The sequence below is a fragment of the Streptopelia decaocto genome (genome assembly GCF_964273445.1).
Source record: "Streptopelia decaocto genome assembly, chromosome: 7".
NCBI lineage: Eukaryota > Metazoa > Chordata > Aves > Columbiformes > Columbidae > Streptopelia > Streptopelia decaocto.
Window position 1 is genome coordinate 35,400,214 of NC_138661.1, and position 17,612 is coordinate 35,417,825.

The following is a 17,612-nucleotide window of genomic DNA, read 5'->3' on the forward strand; positions in this document are numbered from 1 at the left end:
TATATTCTGCCTCCACTTGCAGAAATTATTAGTTTACCTTCAGAGTTGAAAAATCTCTACTTCTCATTTTGGAAGTCAACAAGCCAATAATCCATTTTCCTTCAGTATGGCTTCATTTAAAACTCTGTTAAAGCAAGCAAACAAAAAAAATCACATGGACAGATTTAGAAGTTCATAAATGCCAAGTGGGAAGACTTCACAACTGTTGCAAACTGGATGTTTGCACATTAGAGTGTGAATGCTGATTTTAACATTTTCAGATGAAATTGTGCATGCTGCATAATTGACAGGTGAGAACAATATACCTTTATTGGCTTCCCATCTCTGTTACTTCCTAGGTATAAGACTAGACAGGGGTCAAAACACAACATCAGGAGCTGAAAGTAGGACAAATGTTGGAAGAACTGGAGCTATTGCTAAAACCTCTTCACTTTTGATGCATGTAACAGTAGGAGTGGGTTCAGTCTATGCCCATATTTGTGCCAGTATTTAATTTCTTAAAAAACATTTCTGGTACCTTATGGGCTGTCATTGTATGTACAATACTGCATGGAGCAAATGTGTTTTAGGGAGCTTTTTTTGTTGTGATTCTTCATGTCTATAAGGAAGTATATGTGAGAGTGTAATATAGATCAGAGACTCAGCCACTTGGTGTGTATGTAGAGGGGAGCAGCTAACAGTTCTGTCTCTCCATAAACCACACAGCCAACACTGCTTAAGATACCAGCTTTTATAAACTTAAGGGGGGTGAAAAAAATTTTGAAGCAAGACAATAAAACCCTGCATGGGGAAGTGTGTTCATATAGATGCAAAAGTCTCCCTTGTCTGTGCTTTAAAGGCAAGAAGTTTGGCACAGCCTTTGCATCACAGCTACAAATTGTGCTACATACTTAAAGTTTTCTTCTGCCTTTTCTTCCCTCAAACTTTAAAGCACCATTGATTATCCTGACATCTCTGCCATATCATCAAACATAGTTTCACTCTATGTCCTGTTTAAAATAAATAGCTCACATTTCAATCAGAGTATAACATTTTAAAAAATACATACAGTGTTGATTTATGGCTTTTTAAGCTGTGAGGAGCGTAAGTACCTGCTCTTCCTCCTTGCTTCCACCCCATGTTTGCTGCTGAATATTTGTTTTCTTAGCTGGGCTGGAGTGTCCAAGGCTGTGCCTGCAGGTCAGTGCACTGTGCCGAAGCTTTCTCGTAAGAGGTCTTATTCCAGCCCGTTCCACTGAATTATTTCCTCTCACTGGAAGCTCTCCTGTTGCTACCAATGCTAGTAATTTAATTGGCAATTAAATGTTAGTTTTCAGAAATTTTATTTTGGTGAATATTAACTAAATTGTTGGAATTCTTGGTTATTAAAACTGTGTTTGAAATTTTTTGCATTTATGTGAGGCACCTGTGGTGCCTGTTTTGGGTTAGAACCGTAACCTAAGAGGTGGCTTACTTGCCAACCTGCAGCTTCCCAGTGTTTTGACTCTCCTACAATTATAAAAAACCACGGTGAGATGAGGATGATACCTTTTTCAAATTTGTAGGTACTTGACTGATATTGAGTTACTCTTTTTAGCAAAAGCTTGTGTTGCCCAGCTCTGCTAATGGGAGGGAAGGTTTCCAGTTTTCAACTTCGTAAAAAGGGTATTGTAATATTAAAGTTATGTTGAGACAAGTAAGACAAAGGCAGTCTCTGGCAAATTTAGGCTTTCATTTAAAACATTTATTTCAAACACATTTTATCTTAATAAATGTATGAGTTAAACAGGCAAATAATGGCCAGTTTTACTGAAAATAATTATGTATTGTCATTTTTCATTTTCCCTTTTAAAAAGTTTTAGAATAGTCACAATAGTTTCATCAGTTATAATGTTGATTACTTTTGATGAGGAGCTTGGAGAAGAAAATAGAAAAAATACAGCTGATGAAGATTAAATATTCAATACTGAAGAGATGTTTGATTTGTCAGTAGTGAAAAGCATTATCAACCATCATTTTTATTCATGATGTGTGATGTTGGCATAGGAGTTACATTGATACTTCACTAGTGTAGGATTTATGACAAGACAGTAGGTAAAATGTTCTGTTTGCTGTTTTGTTGCCAAACTTGACAAGAGGCAAATACAAACTATCAAATATCAACTTAGCTGGGATTTTTTTTTCTCCTGTGAGATCCAGAGAGTAGGTTGTTTGCGAGTCTGCTGATCTTGGAATTGTTCCTTTAGCTTGGGAGTTAGAGACTTTGTAAATCCAAAGGTCTTGTGTTCAGTGCAAAAGATGTGCGTGGAAATGAAGCATTTCTGAAGGCCCAGGGTGCTCAGGGTGAGCTGCCCCTGGTGAGGTAGGTAGCTTTTGTGAACTCAGTGTTGTTAAATTTCAGTTTAGTACTGAGATGATGATTAATTGCATTGGGAGGAACAAGCCTGGAGTTCTGGACTTTGTTAGCACAAGTAGCTCCTGTTTAAACTAAAGATCCATGGCAAGTCCCTCAAAGAACAGAGGCTCCATGTGACGCAGGGCCTGGCTTGCAGGGACCGCCTGTGAGGAGCAACTGTGAGGGAGTGTTTTCAGAGACAGCAAGTAAGAGAAGCTGAGGATGTTGACTGTTTTTTGCAGGGTGAGGTGCAAAGTGGGCAAATGTCTTAAAGTTTGACACTGTTGGCTGTCAGGCTTGGTGTGAGAGCCGGGGCCTGTACCTGTTCCGTCAGCTGCCCCGGCCCCTTCTTCTGGGGCTGCATTTTCCAGTACTTGTCTTTCCCAGCTGACTAACAGGCTGCATGCTCGTGAGATGTGTTGGCAACAAGGGGTTCTAGTAGAAATGTTTTGCAGTTTTGTAGTGTGTTAGGTAGGTCTGTCACAGTATGTATCGTAATCTGTGAAAATAACATATTTGGGGAATGATTTGCATGGTGATGCCCTTCAATACTTATAGATGTAAATTAAAAAGAGTCTTGCATTTAGAGAGAAGTTTGCTGTAGTCAGAAATAACTTTAACTCCTTTGAAATGATGCTTTTTTTTTTTTTTTTTTTTTTTATTTTAAAGCATTTGTGCCACTACGTTTTTTCCACTCTCGAGTTGACTGTGGTGTTGTTTAAGAGCAATGAGCCCACTTGTGGGGCTGGGGTACATGTGCTGAGAAAATTAGCCAAGATAATGGATGTGGAGTTTCAGGTTGAAATCATGCCCTTTTTTTAAAAGCACACTAATACTCTTCTAAACTTCTGTGAAATTTACTGTGTTGTAATTTCAATTATTACAGTAACTAGCTGCTTTACATACACTTCATAAGCTCTTTGAAAAAATTTTTGCTCTTGTTCGTTTTGGCCGTTGCTCATGTTAAACACCTTTGCTAACCCATGACCAACCCTGAACTTAAATACACGGTAACTCTCTCTGTTTCTGGTTAGGGAAAGAATACTGACCAATGCATGATTAGATTCTGCTGTTAAGTGCATGGATATATCTGTGTGTACCTGTGCATACAGTGTTTGTGTTTGAGGTTTCCTCCTGTAGCCATGGGGGGGAGAGTTAATAAGGACAGCAGCTGAAGCTGGTTGTTTCCACATGATCTGTGGTACAGTGTTTAGCACTTTCCATTGAGTTGATGTATCTTTAAATGAGGTGAAACCTCACTGAAAATCAGACTTTCATATGAAAGTTCAAATTTACCCAATACCAAAAGCGTTTCTTGTTAATCACAAGAACTGCATTCTGCTCTTAAATTTCCACCTCTTTTGTTTCTCTGTTTTTGTTTTAATTTTATTTCTATTTTTTTTAGTGAGTGACAGTTGCTTCAGGAACCTTGCCGAGGATCGTAGTGGGATAAACCTTAAAGATCTGGTCCAAGACCCTTCTTTGTGAGTATTTGGCTCTTATTGCTAAGCAAAGAAAAGCTTCTTCATGATATCCTTTGAGTAGTTTTGTAATTATATAAAACAGTAGTATGATGAAGTACACTTAGTGCCTTAGTAGTAATATGCTTGCTGTGTTTCAGTCTCTAATGCAGACAAATATTATTAAAACCACGTTGGTTTTGACCTACTTCTGCCCATGAACTGACATCCAGTGAGCACATACGGTAAAGGATACAAGAGGGTTACATCAGAGGTAACAGCTTGTGCATGCTGGTATTTCTGAGAAGGAGTTGTATGCACAATGTCACCCCTCTTTGTTTAAGGTGGAACTGCATATAAATTAGGAGATTACTGGATAATTCTGTTATTGTCAGTTATCTTAACATGTAGAATCTTTTTCCTTGTATCTGATTTTGTCCAGCTGATATTTATTACTTCTGCTACTGCCACTTTTAATTCAAGTATATGAGCAGGTGATCTAATGGTTAACTCATGAAAGACCTAGTGGTCTTCAGCTCAGTGTTTTATTTTCCTTTAAAATGAGATTCTGAGCCAGACTTGAAACTATCAAACCTCTTTTTTTCTTTTTGTAGTACTCTCTGAAAATGTTCTTGCTGGTGTGCGCAAGTGTACCACTTGTTATGAAGGAAGGGAAACAGGGCAGAAATTCCCATTTTTTTAATGCAAATGATAGTGCATTCCACAGTGGGTCATAACATCATGAACCTTTACACTGGCAGAGCCCATTTTTCAGTATTGGAAAGTAGTGGAAAATAAGGTATATTTGACATCTGATTTTAGTTACAGGGGATTTTTAGTAGTGAAGTAGATGCAGAATTTATTTTGTCATGTTGCTAAAGGTTAATGATATATGTGAATATATACATGCATTCTTGGGAAATTTTTACCCAATGTATGTAATATTTGATAATTTATGCTTCTGAAATTATAGAGGTACAGGGGACAAGTATAATTGTTGGTTGAGATTCACAGAATGAATGCAGTAGGTAAATTTTTAATAATTACTATCCAAGTGTTGAAGTCAAGGCTATTTCAAAGGTCTTAATTTTCAACCAAAATTTGCCTTTTGAATGGTTTTATGCATATGGTTTTTTTTGTGTGTGTTTTTTGTTTGTTTGTTTGTTTTTGAAGAGGCGTTTGTTTTGTTTGGGGGTTTTTTATTTATTTTTTTTTAAGAATTGTGGGGGGTCTTGAGCTGCAAGTATGCTTATGTGTGCTACACATAGTTTTGGTTTGCACCTCTGGAGTTTACTTTCAGAAAGGATTAGTTGCCTTTGTTGTAGTATGATAATTTTCATTCTGTTTACCAAAAGTGATGAAATCTTCTAGTTTCTTTCCCTGACCATAGCTTACATGAAGAAGATTGTAATAACTTACTGTGATGTGCAAAAGATAAGTTTAAAAAAGGATTTCTATTGCTTACAGCACAAGCAGCATAAATGACTGCAATGTAACCATTTTTTATCACTTCGAAAGATTGAATAGTCTCAGAGCATCTGTTAGGTCTCAAGGACACTTCATGACACTTCTATTGTATGACAGATTATAGTGCCAGACAAGTTGTCTTCTTCCTGCTTAGTGATAGGAGAGTGTGGACTCTGTTTTGTCTCTCCAATTTCATAATCGTGCAGTTTTACAGCTGAGTGCCTATTAAGAGTTCTTGCAAAATGTGTAAGAGTGTGAGTGTATCTCCAAAACGAAGAAATGATCTAAGGCAATATTGTTCAGCCCAGCCTTTTGTAAGTGACTCTAAGGTCCCATGGTGTTTGAATTCTTTATTGCTCAAAGAGAAATGCAAAGGACAGCATGGGGCGAAAGCATGAAAGTGCCAGTCAAAGAGATGTTTTCACCTTTTTTGAAATAAGAATAGAGTTTACTTAAAATCTTTAGAGTATTTGGCAAAGATTTCAGCTATGATATCTACAATAGCAAAATAACATTGGTTCATCCTCTTACCAGTTTAATATTTATGGTTTAGTATTTCATTGGTGCTCATTTGCTCTGACTGTAGACAACTGCCTCTTTTCTTTTTAATCTAATATCAGATACTAACATCAGATTTACATAAAAAATTCAGGTGCTTTCCCTGCTAATGGCTCTGTCACTCTAAAGGTTTACAGGGCATTTGTAATGTGTGACACTAATAAAATAGGTTAACAAAGAGAGTGTAAGAGATTGTAGGCTCATTAACATATAAATAGATAATCAGTGTATACTTCTAATGGGAATTCGAATTACTAGTACATGATGGGTTAGCAGCAGAGGTAGAAATACAGCATAATACGCCAAGAGGATAGTATAAAAAAGAGTTTAAGTGGTTTTAGATTAGGATGGTTTGTTTCATCGTGTAAAATGCATTTTGAATAGAGTCCCTTTCTTATGAGACTTGGCTACTTTGTATAGTTTTCTAAGCTATGTTGGCATCACCCCTGTTGTTTGTCACGCTTAGCTCCATCGCAGACAACTTCTCCAGCTGTTCTCCAACAGGTCCATGTCTTTCCTGTGCTGAGGGCTCCAGAGCTGGACACAGGACTCCAGGTGGGGTCTCACCAGAGCAGAGCAGAGGGGCAGACTCACCTCCCGCAGCCTGCTGGCCACACTCCCTTTGATGCAGCCCAGGGTACATTTGGCCTTCTGGGCTGCAAGTGCACATTGCGGGTCATGTCCAATCTTTCATCCACCAGTACCCCCAAGTCCTTCTTGGCAGAGCTGCTCTCAATCCCTTCAGCCCCCAGCCTGTATTGGTACCAGAGGTTAACCTGACTCAGGTGCAGGACCTTGCAGTTGGCCTGGTTGGACCTCATGACCACTTCTAGAGCTTGTTCAGGACCCTCTGGATGGCATCTCGTCCCTCAGGCATGTCAACTATGCCACTCAGCTTGGTGTCATCTGCAAACTTGTGGAGGGTGCACTTGATCCCACTGTCTATGTCATTGATAGAGGAAGTATTGCAGTTCATTCTTCCGAGGTTTTGTTTATCATTTGAGAATCAGTAGCATATTCTGTCTTGCTGAAGGTACAAATCCCATATTATGATGATAGCAGTTCTCTTCCTGCCCCCTTTGTAGAGCCTTTCTAGTTTTTCAGTGTCTGTTACAATATATGAATGTCATGCCTGTTTCTTCTATTTAACTGCCAGTCTCAGTAATACAGCATAGAGAGGAAACCTGTCTTCTCTAATCCTGTCTGCTGTTATGTTGTTTTGCAGCAGCATTCTATTGGGAGTTCATGCTCAGTTGTTTGTCTGTTACTTGACTGTATTAGCATGTTTTCCCTAATAGGCCTGGCTCACAAAAATACTTTCCTTACTTCTCTTGTCTCTGTTAGTGAGCTCATCTTTAAGCGTCAAGCGATTTCATCAGGTGAAAGGATGATGTCAGGATGATGGCAGGACTCACTGTGGTAGTCCAGAATACTCTGTTAGGCAGAGGAGCGATACTGAGGTGGAACGGAAGTGCAACTTATTTTAAGTTTGGCATCTAATGAAAAGGTGTACTTGGGAAATCTGACACCTACCTAAAGTAATTGATGATGATGATTCTTATCTAATAAGTTCATTTAAATAGAATTTGCCTCTTGCTATCGTGATGGTTTCTGATTGGTCTAGGAGAATGAGTGAGACGAGCTTTAATCTGCTTCAGCTGCAAGCAGAGTTTGCATATGCCTGAAAATATTGTATTTACCTTCCCTTTGAGATAGTGAGAACATGCTCACCTTAAGTAGCCAAGTTTTCTTCTTGGGCCAGTTTCGCCACTTGGCTTCTCCATATTCCAACCTTACTCCATCATGAACCAGTCTCTAAATGTTTTCTACAGACATTTTGTGAGGGGTTCTCTGTTTAGACATACTGATTGTCTGAGGGAAATCTACTTTTCAGCTTTGTTAAAGACCTTCTTTATTACTTGTGTTTCAAGAAAAGAATTTTCTCAACATACAAGATTCCTTGTCAGTTTGTAGCAAAAATTGCTAATATTCTGTGTATTTTTCTTTGGCTGTTTAGACTTAATGACTCTTAAATCTATAGGAACAACTTCATCTGTCTGAAGCAAAACCTTAGCAGTAGTCTGTAGCAGAGCAGAACGTAAGAAAATGTCTGTCTTAAGCACTTAGTAAATTTCAGCTCTCATAATTTATTTCCTGGCCCAAAGAAGTCTCCTGTAACCTCTTTAGAGACCAAGGTGTTGAAGCAGCTCCTGATGCTCCAGTCACAGGAGTGAACTGGGACCAGTATAACCAGTTTAGCGCACCCTCCCCCCCCGCCATGTGTCCCCCCTCACCCTGGGGAGGGTGACATGGGGGTCTCGGTGTCATTTGTCCCCCCCCAACCCTGTCACTGTGGTGTGAATAAAAGTGGTTGCTATGTGTGTGTCTCCCCCCAAAAATTTTTTTTGGGGGAATGACCTATTAGTGAGCAGTGTAGGGGAAAGAGACCTGGGGGTCCTGGTGGACAGCAGGATGACCATGAGCCAGCACTGTGCCCTTGTGGCCAAGAAGGCCAATGGCATCCTGGGGTGTATTAGAAGCGGTGTGGTTAGGAGGTCGAGAGAGGTTCTCCTCCCCCTCTACTCTGCCCTGGTGAGACCACATCTGGAATATCGTGTCCAGTTTTGGGCCCCTCAGTTCCAGAAGGACAGAGGACTGCTGGAGAGAGTCCAGCGCAGAGCCACGAAGATGATGGAGTGGAGCATCTCCCTTATGAGGAAAGGCTGAGAGAGCTGGGTCTCTTTAGCTTGGAGAAGAGGAGAGTGAGGGGTGACCTTATTAGTGTTTACAAATATATAAAGGGTGAGTGTCATGAGGATGGAGCCAGGCTCTTCTCAGTGACAACCAACGGTAGGACAAGGACTAATGGGTTCAAACTGGAACACAAGAGGTTCCACTTAAATTTGAGAAGAAACTTCTCAGTGTGGGTGACAGAGCACTGGAACAGGCTGCCCAGGGAGGTTGTGGAGTCTCCTGCTCTGGAGACATTAAAAACTCACCTGGACACATTTCCTGTGTAACCTCATCTTAGTGTTCCTGCTCCGGCAGGGGGGATTGGACTAGATGATCTTTTGAGGTCCCTTCCAATCCCTAACATTCTGTGATTCTGTGTAAAGCTTTTTGTCAGCATTGTCTACCAGTAGTAGTTACATTCAGTACTTGTCTTCTCTTATACTACAGTTTCCAGATTCTTAGAAGGGATTTTCTTCCTTTTGCTCCTGCAATGCCCTGTGGTAGCCTGCGATTAAGAAATGTATGAGCTGATCAAGTAACTGGAAAAGTTGGTCTGGAAGTGGAGGCTGTGCAGCCCCAGTGCTGTGTCTGTGCTGAGAAGTGATGCTGAGGGGAAAGGGTTGTTCGCTTGCGTGGCAGCTGCAGTTTGGCTGCACCATCTGGCTTTTCCATTCTGGTACTAGTTTCAGTGTTAGTTCTAGTACTCTAAAGTGCAGGGCTGCAGTGCTTGAAGCTTGTTAGGCAGGAACCTCCATCTAATCGTGTTCAGGGAACTTCTGTACTTATGGGATCTAAAACTGGGGATCTTCCTTGTTATTAGGAAGTTTTGAATTTAATGCATTTGAACTGTACTCTTTTGTGGAGAGGTATAAAGAAATGTACAGATGTTTGTTTTCCCTAGCTGTTCTGGAAATAAGAGCTAAAGAGGATATATGATGTTTGTTGGAAGTAGAAGCATCCTCATTGGTTGTAGCAATTTACTAGATCATTTTCAGGGTTAAAGTTTATTATTTTTACTAGCTGTACTTAAACTTTCATGTATAAGTGAAAATGCTAGAAAATATTTCTTAAAAGCCTCTAAAGAAAAGCTGTATCCTTTTTCTCTGTTTTACTATCTGATGTCTGGAAAGAAATATGAAGGACACATGTTGGGGAATTGTGATCAAGTTTCAATCTAGACACTTTCACAAAACTTATTAGAAGTTGGTTTTATGTATGTTTTAAACATTGATTTAAAAGTATCCACTCTGCTTGTCCCTTAGAATCCATGCCAATTTATTTTTCCAGTTGCAATTTTTAAATCCCTTTGTCTAAATACCTTACAATCTTCAATAGTACAAGAAAGAGCATTAATACGAAGAAGTAATTGATACTTCTCACCGGCAGGCAGATGTTTAGCCAGTTCCTGGAAAGCCAGGCTTCAGCACACAGAAGCTCAGGAAGACAAATGCCACTGCCATTGATGTTACCTCCTTTTCTCCTCTCCCTGAGCTTCTGCTGCTGAGCATAATGTTCTGGTAGGGAATATCCCTTTGGTCAGTCCAGGTCAGCAGTGCTGGCTCTGTCCTCTCCCAGCTCTTTGCCCAGCCCCAGCCTACTTGCTGGACTGACAGAGGAGAAGAGGCGGCCTTGGTGCCATGCAAGCACTGTTCAGCCAGGGTTGAAACATCAATGTGTTATCAACACTGTTTTACTCACAAATCCCAAACACAGCAACACACCAGCTGCTATGAAGAAAGTCAACTCCATCCCAGCCAGATGCAGTACATATACAAGGAATATTACAATTCTGTTTTTCCCTTTGCATTTGGAAGGAAAGTAGACAAGACTCCTGGGTGTCTGGTTGTACTCAGGATCAGACCAAAGTGACTTCTTACAGAAGGAGCGGGAAGAATGAGTATGTACCAAGTACTATCACAGTCTCAGAACTGATTATCAGACTTTTTTTCTGTAATCATTCACGCTAGCACTTGATAAGGATAGATTGGAGTAGAATGTAAAGTGTTCATTTGCTTTTGAATTTAATGCCATAGCAGCCCAACTTCCTGGCCAATATTCCATTGGTTTAAATCACAGTCCAAGATCTTTTTTTAAAGCTTCATGTATAATGGTAGGGCTTTCGTTGAGAGATTGTGCTGCACATCTCTGGCTTTGCTTTTTGTCTTCTCATGCAACCCAAATCCACCACAGCTTCTAATTGCACTCTGTAGTCTAACCTTAGTGACCTTATCTTGCCTTTCTTGATCCTCTCATTTCAAGCTTCTTTTGGAGGTGTCTTTTTGTTGCATTTGCCGTTCTCATCAGCTTTCTACTCTCTGAGGATCTGTGACTCTCAGAACTGAAACAGCCTCTTCTAAGTCCATTTTGCCACCTCCAGGCTTCATCCAAAACTCATCTAACCTGACTCTTCACGTGACCTGATTCATCGTGACCCCAGTCTTTATTTCTGTTTATATCCAGATCTTTTCTGGGTATTTAGGGGGGCTGTCTTCTCATAGTGTGCGTCTACGGAAGAGAGATGGTCCACTGCTGATCTTAGGTTAATCTGCATCTGTGGATGGTTCTCTGAGAAGATCCTCTTAATACTCAGCAGTGTATTAAGTGTATTTCCGTATTCTCAGAAAAGAAAATAACAAATGAGGACTTGCTAAAAAAATCAAGAACAAAACAGAAGACGTATTTATATGACTGTATAAAACTGGGATGTGCTTACATCCCGATTACCGTATTAACTTCTAAAAGGGGAATGGTATGGATCGTAAGATTAAGCAAAGATTTGATACAGCTTCCACACAAAGATATATTAAATGGTCTAGAACTTTTCAGTTTAACTGAGAAACAGCGTATGGTGGAGGTACACAGAATGAACAGCATTTAAAAACAACACAGAGGCAATTATTCACTGTTTTTCATGGATCAGAAATTGTGACAGGAAAAAATTCAGACAGCAGGTTTGAAACATATAAAAGTACATACTTATTCAAGTGTAGCAGAACTGAATGTTTCATAATTGATGTAACATCGTGTGGAAGCCTGGAGTATAAATGATAGATATAAAAACCGGAATTAGACTGATGGACTTGCTACAGCTTTTAAAGCTGATGATCTGCATGCAGCATCTGGGTCAGCAAAGCTCCTGAACTGAAGATGGCAAGAGGCAGTAAGTGTGTACTGGTGACAAATCGTGCTCCCTGTCATCTGTTTATTCCCTAAGCATTTGTTTCTTAACACCAGAAAACCATACTGGGTGTTGTGGACCTTTAGATTGAGCCGGTATAACAATTTTTATATACTTCTTTCAGGAAATGTAGTTTCATAAATAGTGGAGCACGTATGAACTTGAAACATTTTTCCGTGGGGTCAGCAAACATTTGTCCTTCAAAGCAGAGCGGGCTTTCCTGACATGGTCGAATTTACATTTGGAATTCCCAGTAATGGAAGAACAAAAGCCTCTCAACACAAGGGTGGTAATAATTTATTATGTTATTTCTCTCATCTGATCTCACTATTAAAAATGACTAGCCACTCTTCTGAAATGCTCTTTCCTCTGAAAATCAATTGTGAGCTGACCCCCGGACATGAGTGCTTTTGTAGGAAAGGATACATTTTGTCAAAGCTATGAATACATTAAAAAGTGTCTTGTTTAGAGAAGACTTCTATGAAATTTGTGTACTTATTTGCAGTATAAATTAAGTTAGCAAGGGAAACAAATAATGTGCTACTGAAAGATTATAATATAATACAGCACCTAGCTTCAGGTGTAAAGGAAGCCTTTGCCGCACATCTTAGGAATTATTCTGACAGTGAGATACAGGAAATTGCTACCCAGAGGTGTTTTCATGCTTTTATGCAATACTACTCACTATATTTAAATTCTGGATTGCTTTGTTAATTAGAAAGAATTGTCCTGCTGTCACTTGTTCTGGAGGACTCTTTAAAATCACTTTCTTTTTAGCACTGTACAGCAAAAATCTATACAGATGGTAGCTTAAGAGGGAAGAAATGTAGTTATGCCACAATAATTCGAATGTTGTTTTCATGTACAGTTTTTTCACCTTCTTTCATTATAACTTGAATTTTACCATGGATTCTTCATTTATGCTTTTCCACTTTATCCATGTTAGCATATAAACATTACAAGAGCATAACCAGGACATAAGTATATTTTCTATGTGTGATGACAGCCTTGAAGTTCAAAACTGACATATCAAGGGTTCAAATATTACCTCAAGTGATTTTCCACACACAGCTATTTCAAAGAAATGCAGTTATACTACAACAGTAGATGCTTCTCTTTACACCCTTACTAATTCTATTTTAAGCTTTTGCTTTTTCTTTAGCTGCAGTATCTCTCTTCTTACGTCCAATTTCATCCTCTTCACTGTATTCCAATAGACATTTTTATTCTAATAAAATTCTATTTTCTATTGGTTATTTGGTTTCAGGTATGAGAATGTATCTCGTCTATTAAGTGATTTTTGGTTGGAAATACAGGATGTCTGTGTAATTTGTTATTGGTGTTATTTTCAGATAGGTTTTAGAAAATACAGGATGCTCTGGAGTGTCATTTGACCGACATGATTTAATTACTTACTTTAATATGTATTTTTTTAATTATCTTTTTCTCCCTCAACTCCTCTTCAGTGAGTTTCTCTCATAGTCACAATCATTCTGCACAGTTAATGTTCTCTATAGCTCAGTACAGTATGTGGAAATGTTCAGTAGGCAAGATCTACATCTACAGAGTAGATGATGGCAGGACTGTTAAATGTAGGAATGCAAAGCTGGAATGTCTCTTCTCCATTTTAACAAGGCATATTTCATTTGTTCCTTTATTTTTTTTTTAATAGATTATTACTGATTAAGTAGTTGGTTTTAGTCTACTATGTTCCATTTTTCCAAAAGGGGCACTAAAGCTTACAGATATTCTTCTAAAGTAAAGAAATTTTTAGTGTATCCTTTCCTTTTTTTCTGCTAACATAAAACCGCTTTTGTAAAAGCCTGGACAGCCATTCACTAAACAGTTGAATAATCCAGGAAATAAATTAATGTGTAATTTTGTTTTCATTTTCATATACAGATAAAGAGAATATAGGGCAATGTGACTGGGAGATTTTTACCGCAGTGGTTTTGGGACGGCTGCACGAGTCAGGACGGAGAAGCGGCGTGTGGTGCCACGAGCAGCTGTTGTGTCTGTTTTGTGCCCGGAGCTGTAGCTGTACCCATATTGTCTGCATTTCCTTCAGGAAACTCTGTATTGTGCCTACTCTACTGCATTTGCAATTAGAGAACAAGATCTGAATAAATGTAATTCAATTTATTGTAACAGTTTTATACAGGTTAGAACCTCATTTTCATCTAAACCTGCATGAATTTAAGGGGAAAATTAGAGGCTTCAGGAGTATCATCCTGTCATATTGCAGATTTCTGTTGCAGGGTACAAACCTTTAAGAAAAATTTAATAATGTATTTGAGTTTTCGGGAATCTTGAAACATTAAAACTCCAAGATCAATTTCCACAGAAAACCCAGGCAATTGTCATCCCGAGTGGCAGCCATCCAGCCCTCCCCTTACACAAGTGCATCATCTTGGTTTTGTGTGTACAAGCAGCTGCAAACTTTGCTTTCCACCAACCTACAATAAATAAACGCCCCTACCCAAAACCCATCTAAAATGCTTCTCAGAATCTTTACTTTCAAAACTGGCAGTATAAAACTGACATTATAGTTATAATAAAATGTGGTAAATTTATTAGGAAGTTAATTGTGCTGTATTCAAACAATAGTTTTGGGGTACAGCGGCTTTAAAAGGCATTATCTCAGTCTCTTTCAGCATTGACTCCCCTTTGAAAAGGGGAATTTGCCAGAAAAATGCAAAGAAATACAGTTAATAATTTTTTTACGTATATATATAGATAGATATTATATTTTATATACATATGTATGCACACACCTCTTCTTAGCTTAAGAATGAATACTGCCTGCCACGCGTCTTGGGCAGACACATTTCAAGGGCTGTTCTGCATATAAGGAGATGAAGGAACACACTTGACAGACTGATTCATATTTTTAACAGTATGCTCTGTATTGTTTTTCAGAAGCTAGCAATGTTAAAAATAGATCTTCAAGAAAGGAATTTGTGACTAAAAGCTAAGGAAGAATTAAAGTTTACGATTGTGTTCAAGTAGATGGAGTATCTGTGTAGTTGATTATTTGCCAATGCTTATGGGCATTAGTGTTATATGAAGTGGTAAAGATTCAGATGTTTCAGAACAATTTTATATTTTAAACTCTAGTATTTTGCATTTATTATACAGATAATTCAATTTTATATTGTGAAAGAATTTTGTGAAGTGTGTTTTTAAGAAATCAAAACTGAGGAATCTTCTCTTCTTTTTGCTAGGGTTTCAGGCACAGTGAGAAGTCTGCCTGCTTCTGCCTGCATGCTTGAGCAGAACATTTTGAAGATACTCACGTGAAACAAAAATACCCCCAAGTTTTTTGAACCTAGTAGAAAAATATATTATCAGCTTGAGGTTTTGCTTAGAAATTCCAGTAGGAGCATTGCATTCCATGTTTAGGAGACTTTTTTCTTCTTCTTCCTTCAGGAGTTCTTGTCCTGCCTTCTCCTGTTCATACTTTAGACTCCAGCCAGCGCTGTAGCCCTTGCACTCTCAAGTCTTTTAATCTCTTCAGCCAATTTATTGTTTGTGCTAAACAACAGGGTTCGATTATGTTTTTGGTGTGTTTTGTTTTGTTTGCTTGTGAATGCTTACCATGCTCAGGAGCTCTTACACAAGATAGAATTTTCTTTCAACCCTTTATTCCAGTCCCTAGTTTTTATTGTCTTTGATTTGGTACTGTTATTTACATTGTTTAAATGAGGGAACAAATGTTATGCAAACAGTGCGATGACTGCAGGATGTACAGATACACACAAGATCTTTTTAAAAAACTGATAGTAGTTATGTAGTTACAATCACCAAAAGCTTAGTGTAGACTGAATGAATATCCGTTTTTTTTAGGAAGGTTTTGTCAGAGCGTTTGATTTCAGTCTCAGCGTGGCTGCACTGTTACCAGTATCCAAGCTTTTTGTTAGCTCATCAGCTTGGATATTTCTGCATAGCTTAATACACTGACATATTGTGAAGGGATAGAAGTAATCTGTGGCAAAGCCAGCAAGCTAGATGTACTTAAAAATGTTTTTTTTCTTTCTATTTCTCTAATGCAGCAAAGACTTATCTTAAAATTTGTTTCAGTGGCATCTTTAGCTGAAGATTGCAATAACTTGTTTTTTTCCCAAAGAACCAGTTTGTGCTTCCTTTTCTAATGAGATCTTAATACTCTCTAACTTCAGATGAGTTAGAACTGTTTCTGTCTAAAACCTCGTTTTCCGTGGAAAGACAGGCTAGTGAGAGCTGCCTGCCCTTATTAAATGAGAATTCCTTATTTTATTGGAGGGATCTTTCTTCTTAGCTTTTCTTTCTGTCTCCCCCTCAGTGTTCCTCTTCATTTGAGGCAGTGGTGTGTGCATACAGAGCCTTCTCAAGACCATGAACTTTTGGTGCTACTCTGGCATTACAAAGTGGTGGTTTCTTTGTTCTTTCTGTTCTTCTGCACCAGACAGGACACAGGTTATTAGCTACCTTAATAGCCAGCTTTTGTGTCACCCTGTGCTCTGCAATGCTGTTCAGATGGTTTATAAAAGCCCTGTGTTGGAATCATCATTGGGGAAGCAAGAAGAGATCACTGAAACTTCAGTAGTCACTTATCAGAAGTTATTCAGGCACTCATTAAGGGCAAGTTTTCACAGAATCACAGAATGTCAGGGGTTGGAAGGGACCTCAAAAGATATCTAGTCCAATCCCCCTGCCAGAGCAGGAACACCTAGATGAGGTTACACATGAAAGCATCCAGTCAGGTCTTGAATGCCTCCAGAGTAGGAGACTCCACAGCCTCCCTGGGCAGCCTGTTCCAGTGTTCTGTCATCCTCACTGAGAAGAAGTTTCTTCTCAAATTTAAGTGGAACCTCTTGTGTTCCAGTTTGAACCCATTACCCCTTGTCCTACCATTGGTTGTCACCGAGAAGAGCCTGGCTCCAACCTCGTGACACTCACCCTTTATATATTTGTAAACATTAACAAGGTCACCCCTCAGTCTGCTCCTCTCCAAGCTAAAGAGACCCAGCTCCATCAGCCTTTCCTCATAAGGGAGATGCTCCACTCCCTTGATCATCTTTGTGGCTCTGCGCTGGACTCTCTCCAGCAGTTCTCTGTCCTTCTGGAACTGAGGGGCCCAGAACTGAACACAATATTCCAGATGTGGTCTTACCAGGGCAGAGTAGAGGTGGAGAACCCCTCTGGATGTATTAACCACCGCCCTTCTAATACACCCCAGGATGCCATTGGCCTTCTTGGCCACAAGGGCACAGTGCTGGCTCATGGTCATCCTGCTGTCCACCAGGACCCCCAGGTCCCTTTCCCCTACACTACTCTCTAATAGGTCATTCCCCAACCTATACTGGAACCTGGGGTTGTTCCTGCCCAGATGCAGGACTCTACACTTGCCCTTGTTATATTTCATTAAATTTCTCCCCACCCAACTCTCCAGCCTGTCCAGGTCTCGCTGGATGGCAGCACAGCCTTCTGGCCTATCAGCCACTCCTCCCAGCTTGGTGTCATCAGCAAACTTGCTGACAGTGCACTCTATTCCCTCATCCAAATAATCAAGGAATATATTGAATAGTACTGGTTCCAGTACTGACCCTTGAGGCACTCCACTAGATACAGGCCTCCAACTGGACTCTGCCCCATTGACCACAACTGTCTGGCTTCTTTCCTTCATCCAGTTCACAGCCCACCACACTACCCGATCGTCCAGACCACACTCTCTCAGTTTAGCTGTGAGGATACTGTGGGAGACTGTGTCAAATGCTTTACTGAAGTCAAGGTAGACCACATCCACTGCTAAGTTTTGAAACTTAATGCATTTGGACAAGAAGTGTGACTGCAAGGATATTCA

General features: G+C 39.5%; 1 protein-coding gene across 7 annotated transcripts in view; it reads left to right on the forward strand.

Moving 5' to 3' along the window:
- The window catches only part of GPHN (gephyrin), a 295,329-nt gene that overhangs the window by 84,746 nt on the left and 192,971 nt on the right, over positions 1-17,612 (forward strand). For all 7 annotated transcript variants that reach the window (XM_082058023.1, XM_082058025.1, XM_082058024.1 and 4 more), the window contains exon 2: positions 3,780-3,858. In XM_082058023.1, the coding sequence (XP_081914149.1) occupies positions 3,780-3,858 (79 nt within the window). The remainder of the gene's footprint in view (positions 1-3,779; positions 3,859-17,612) is intronic.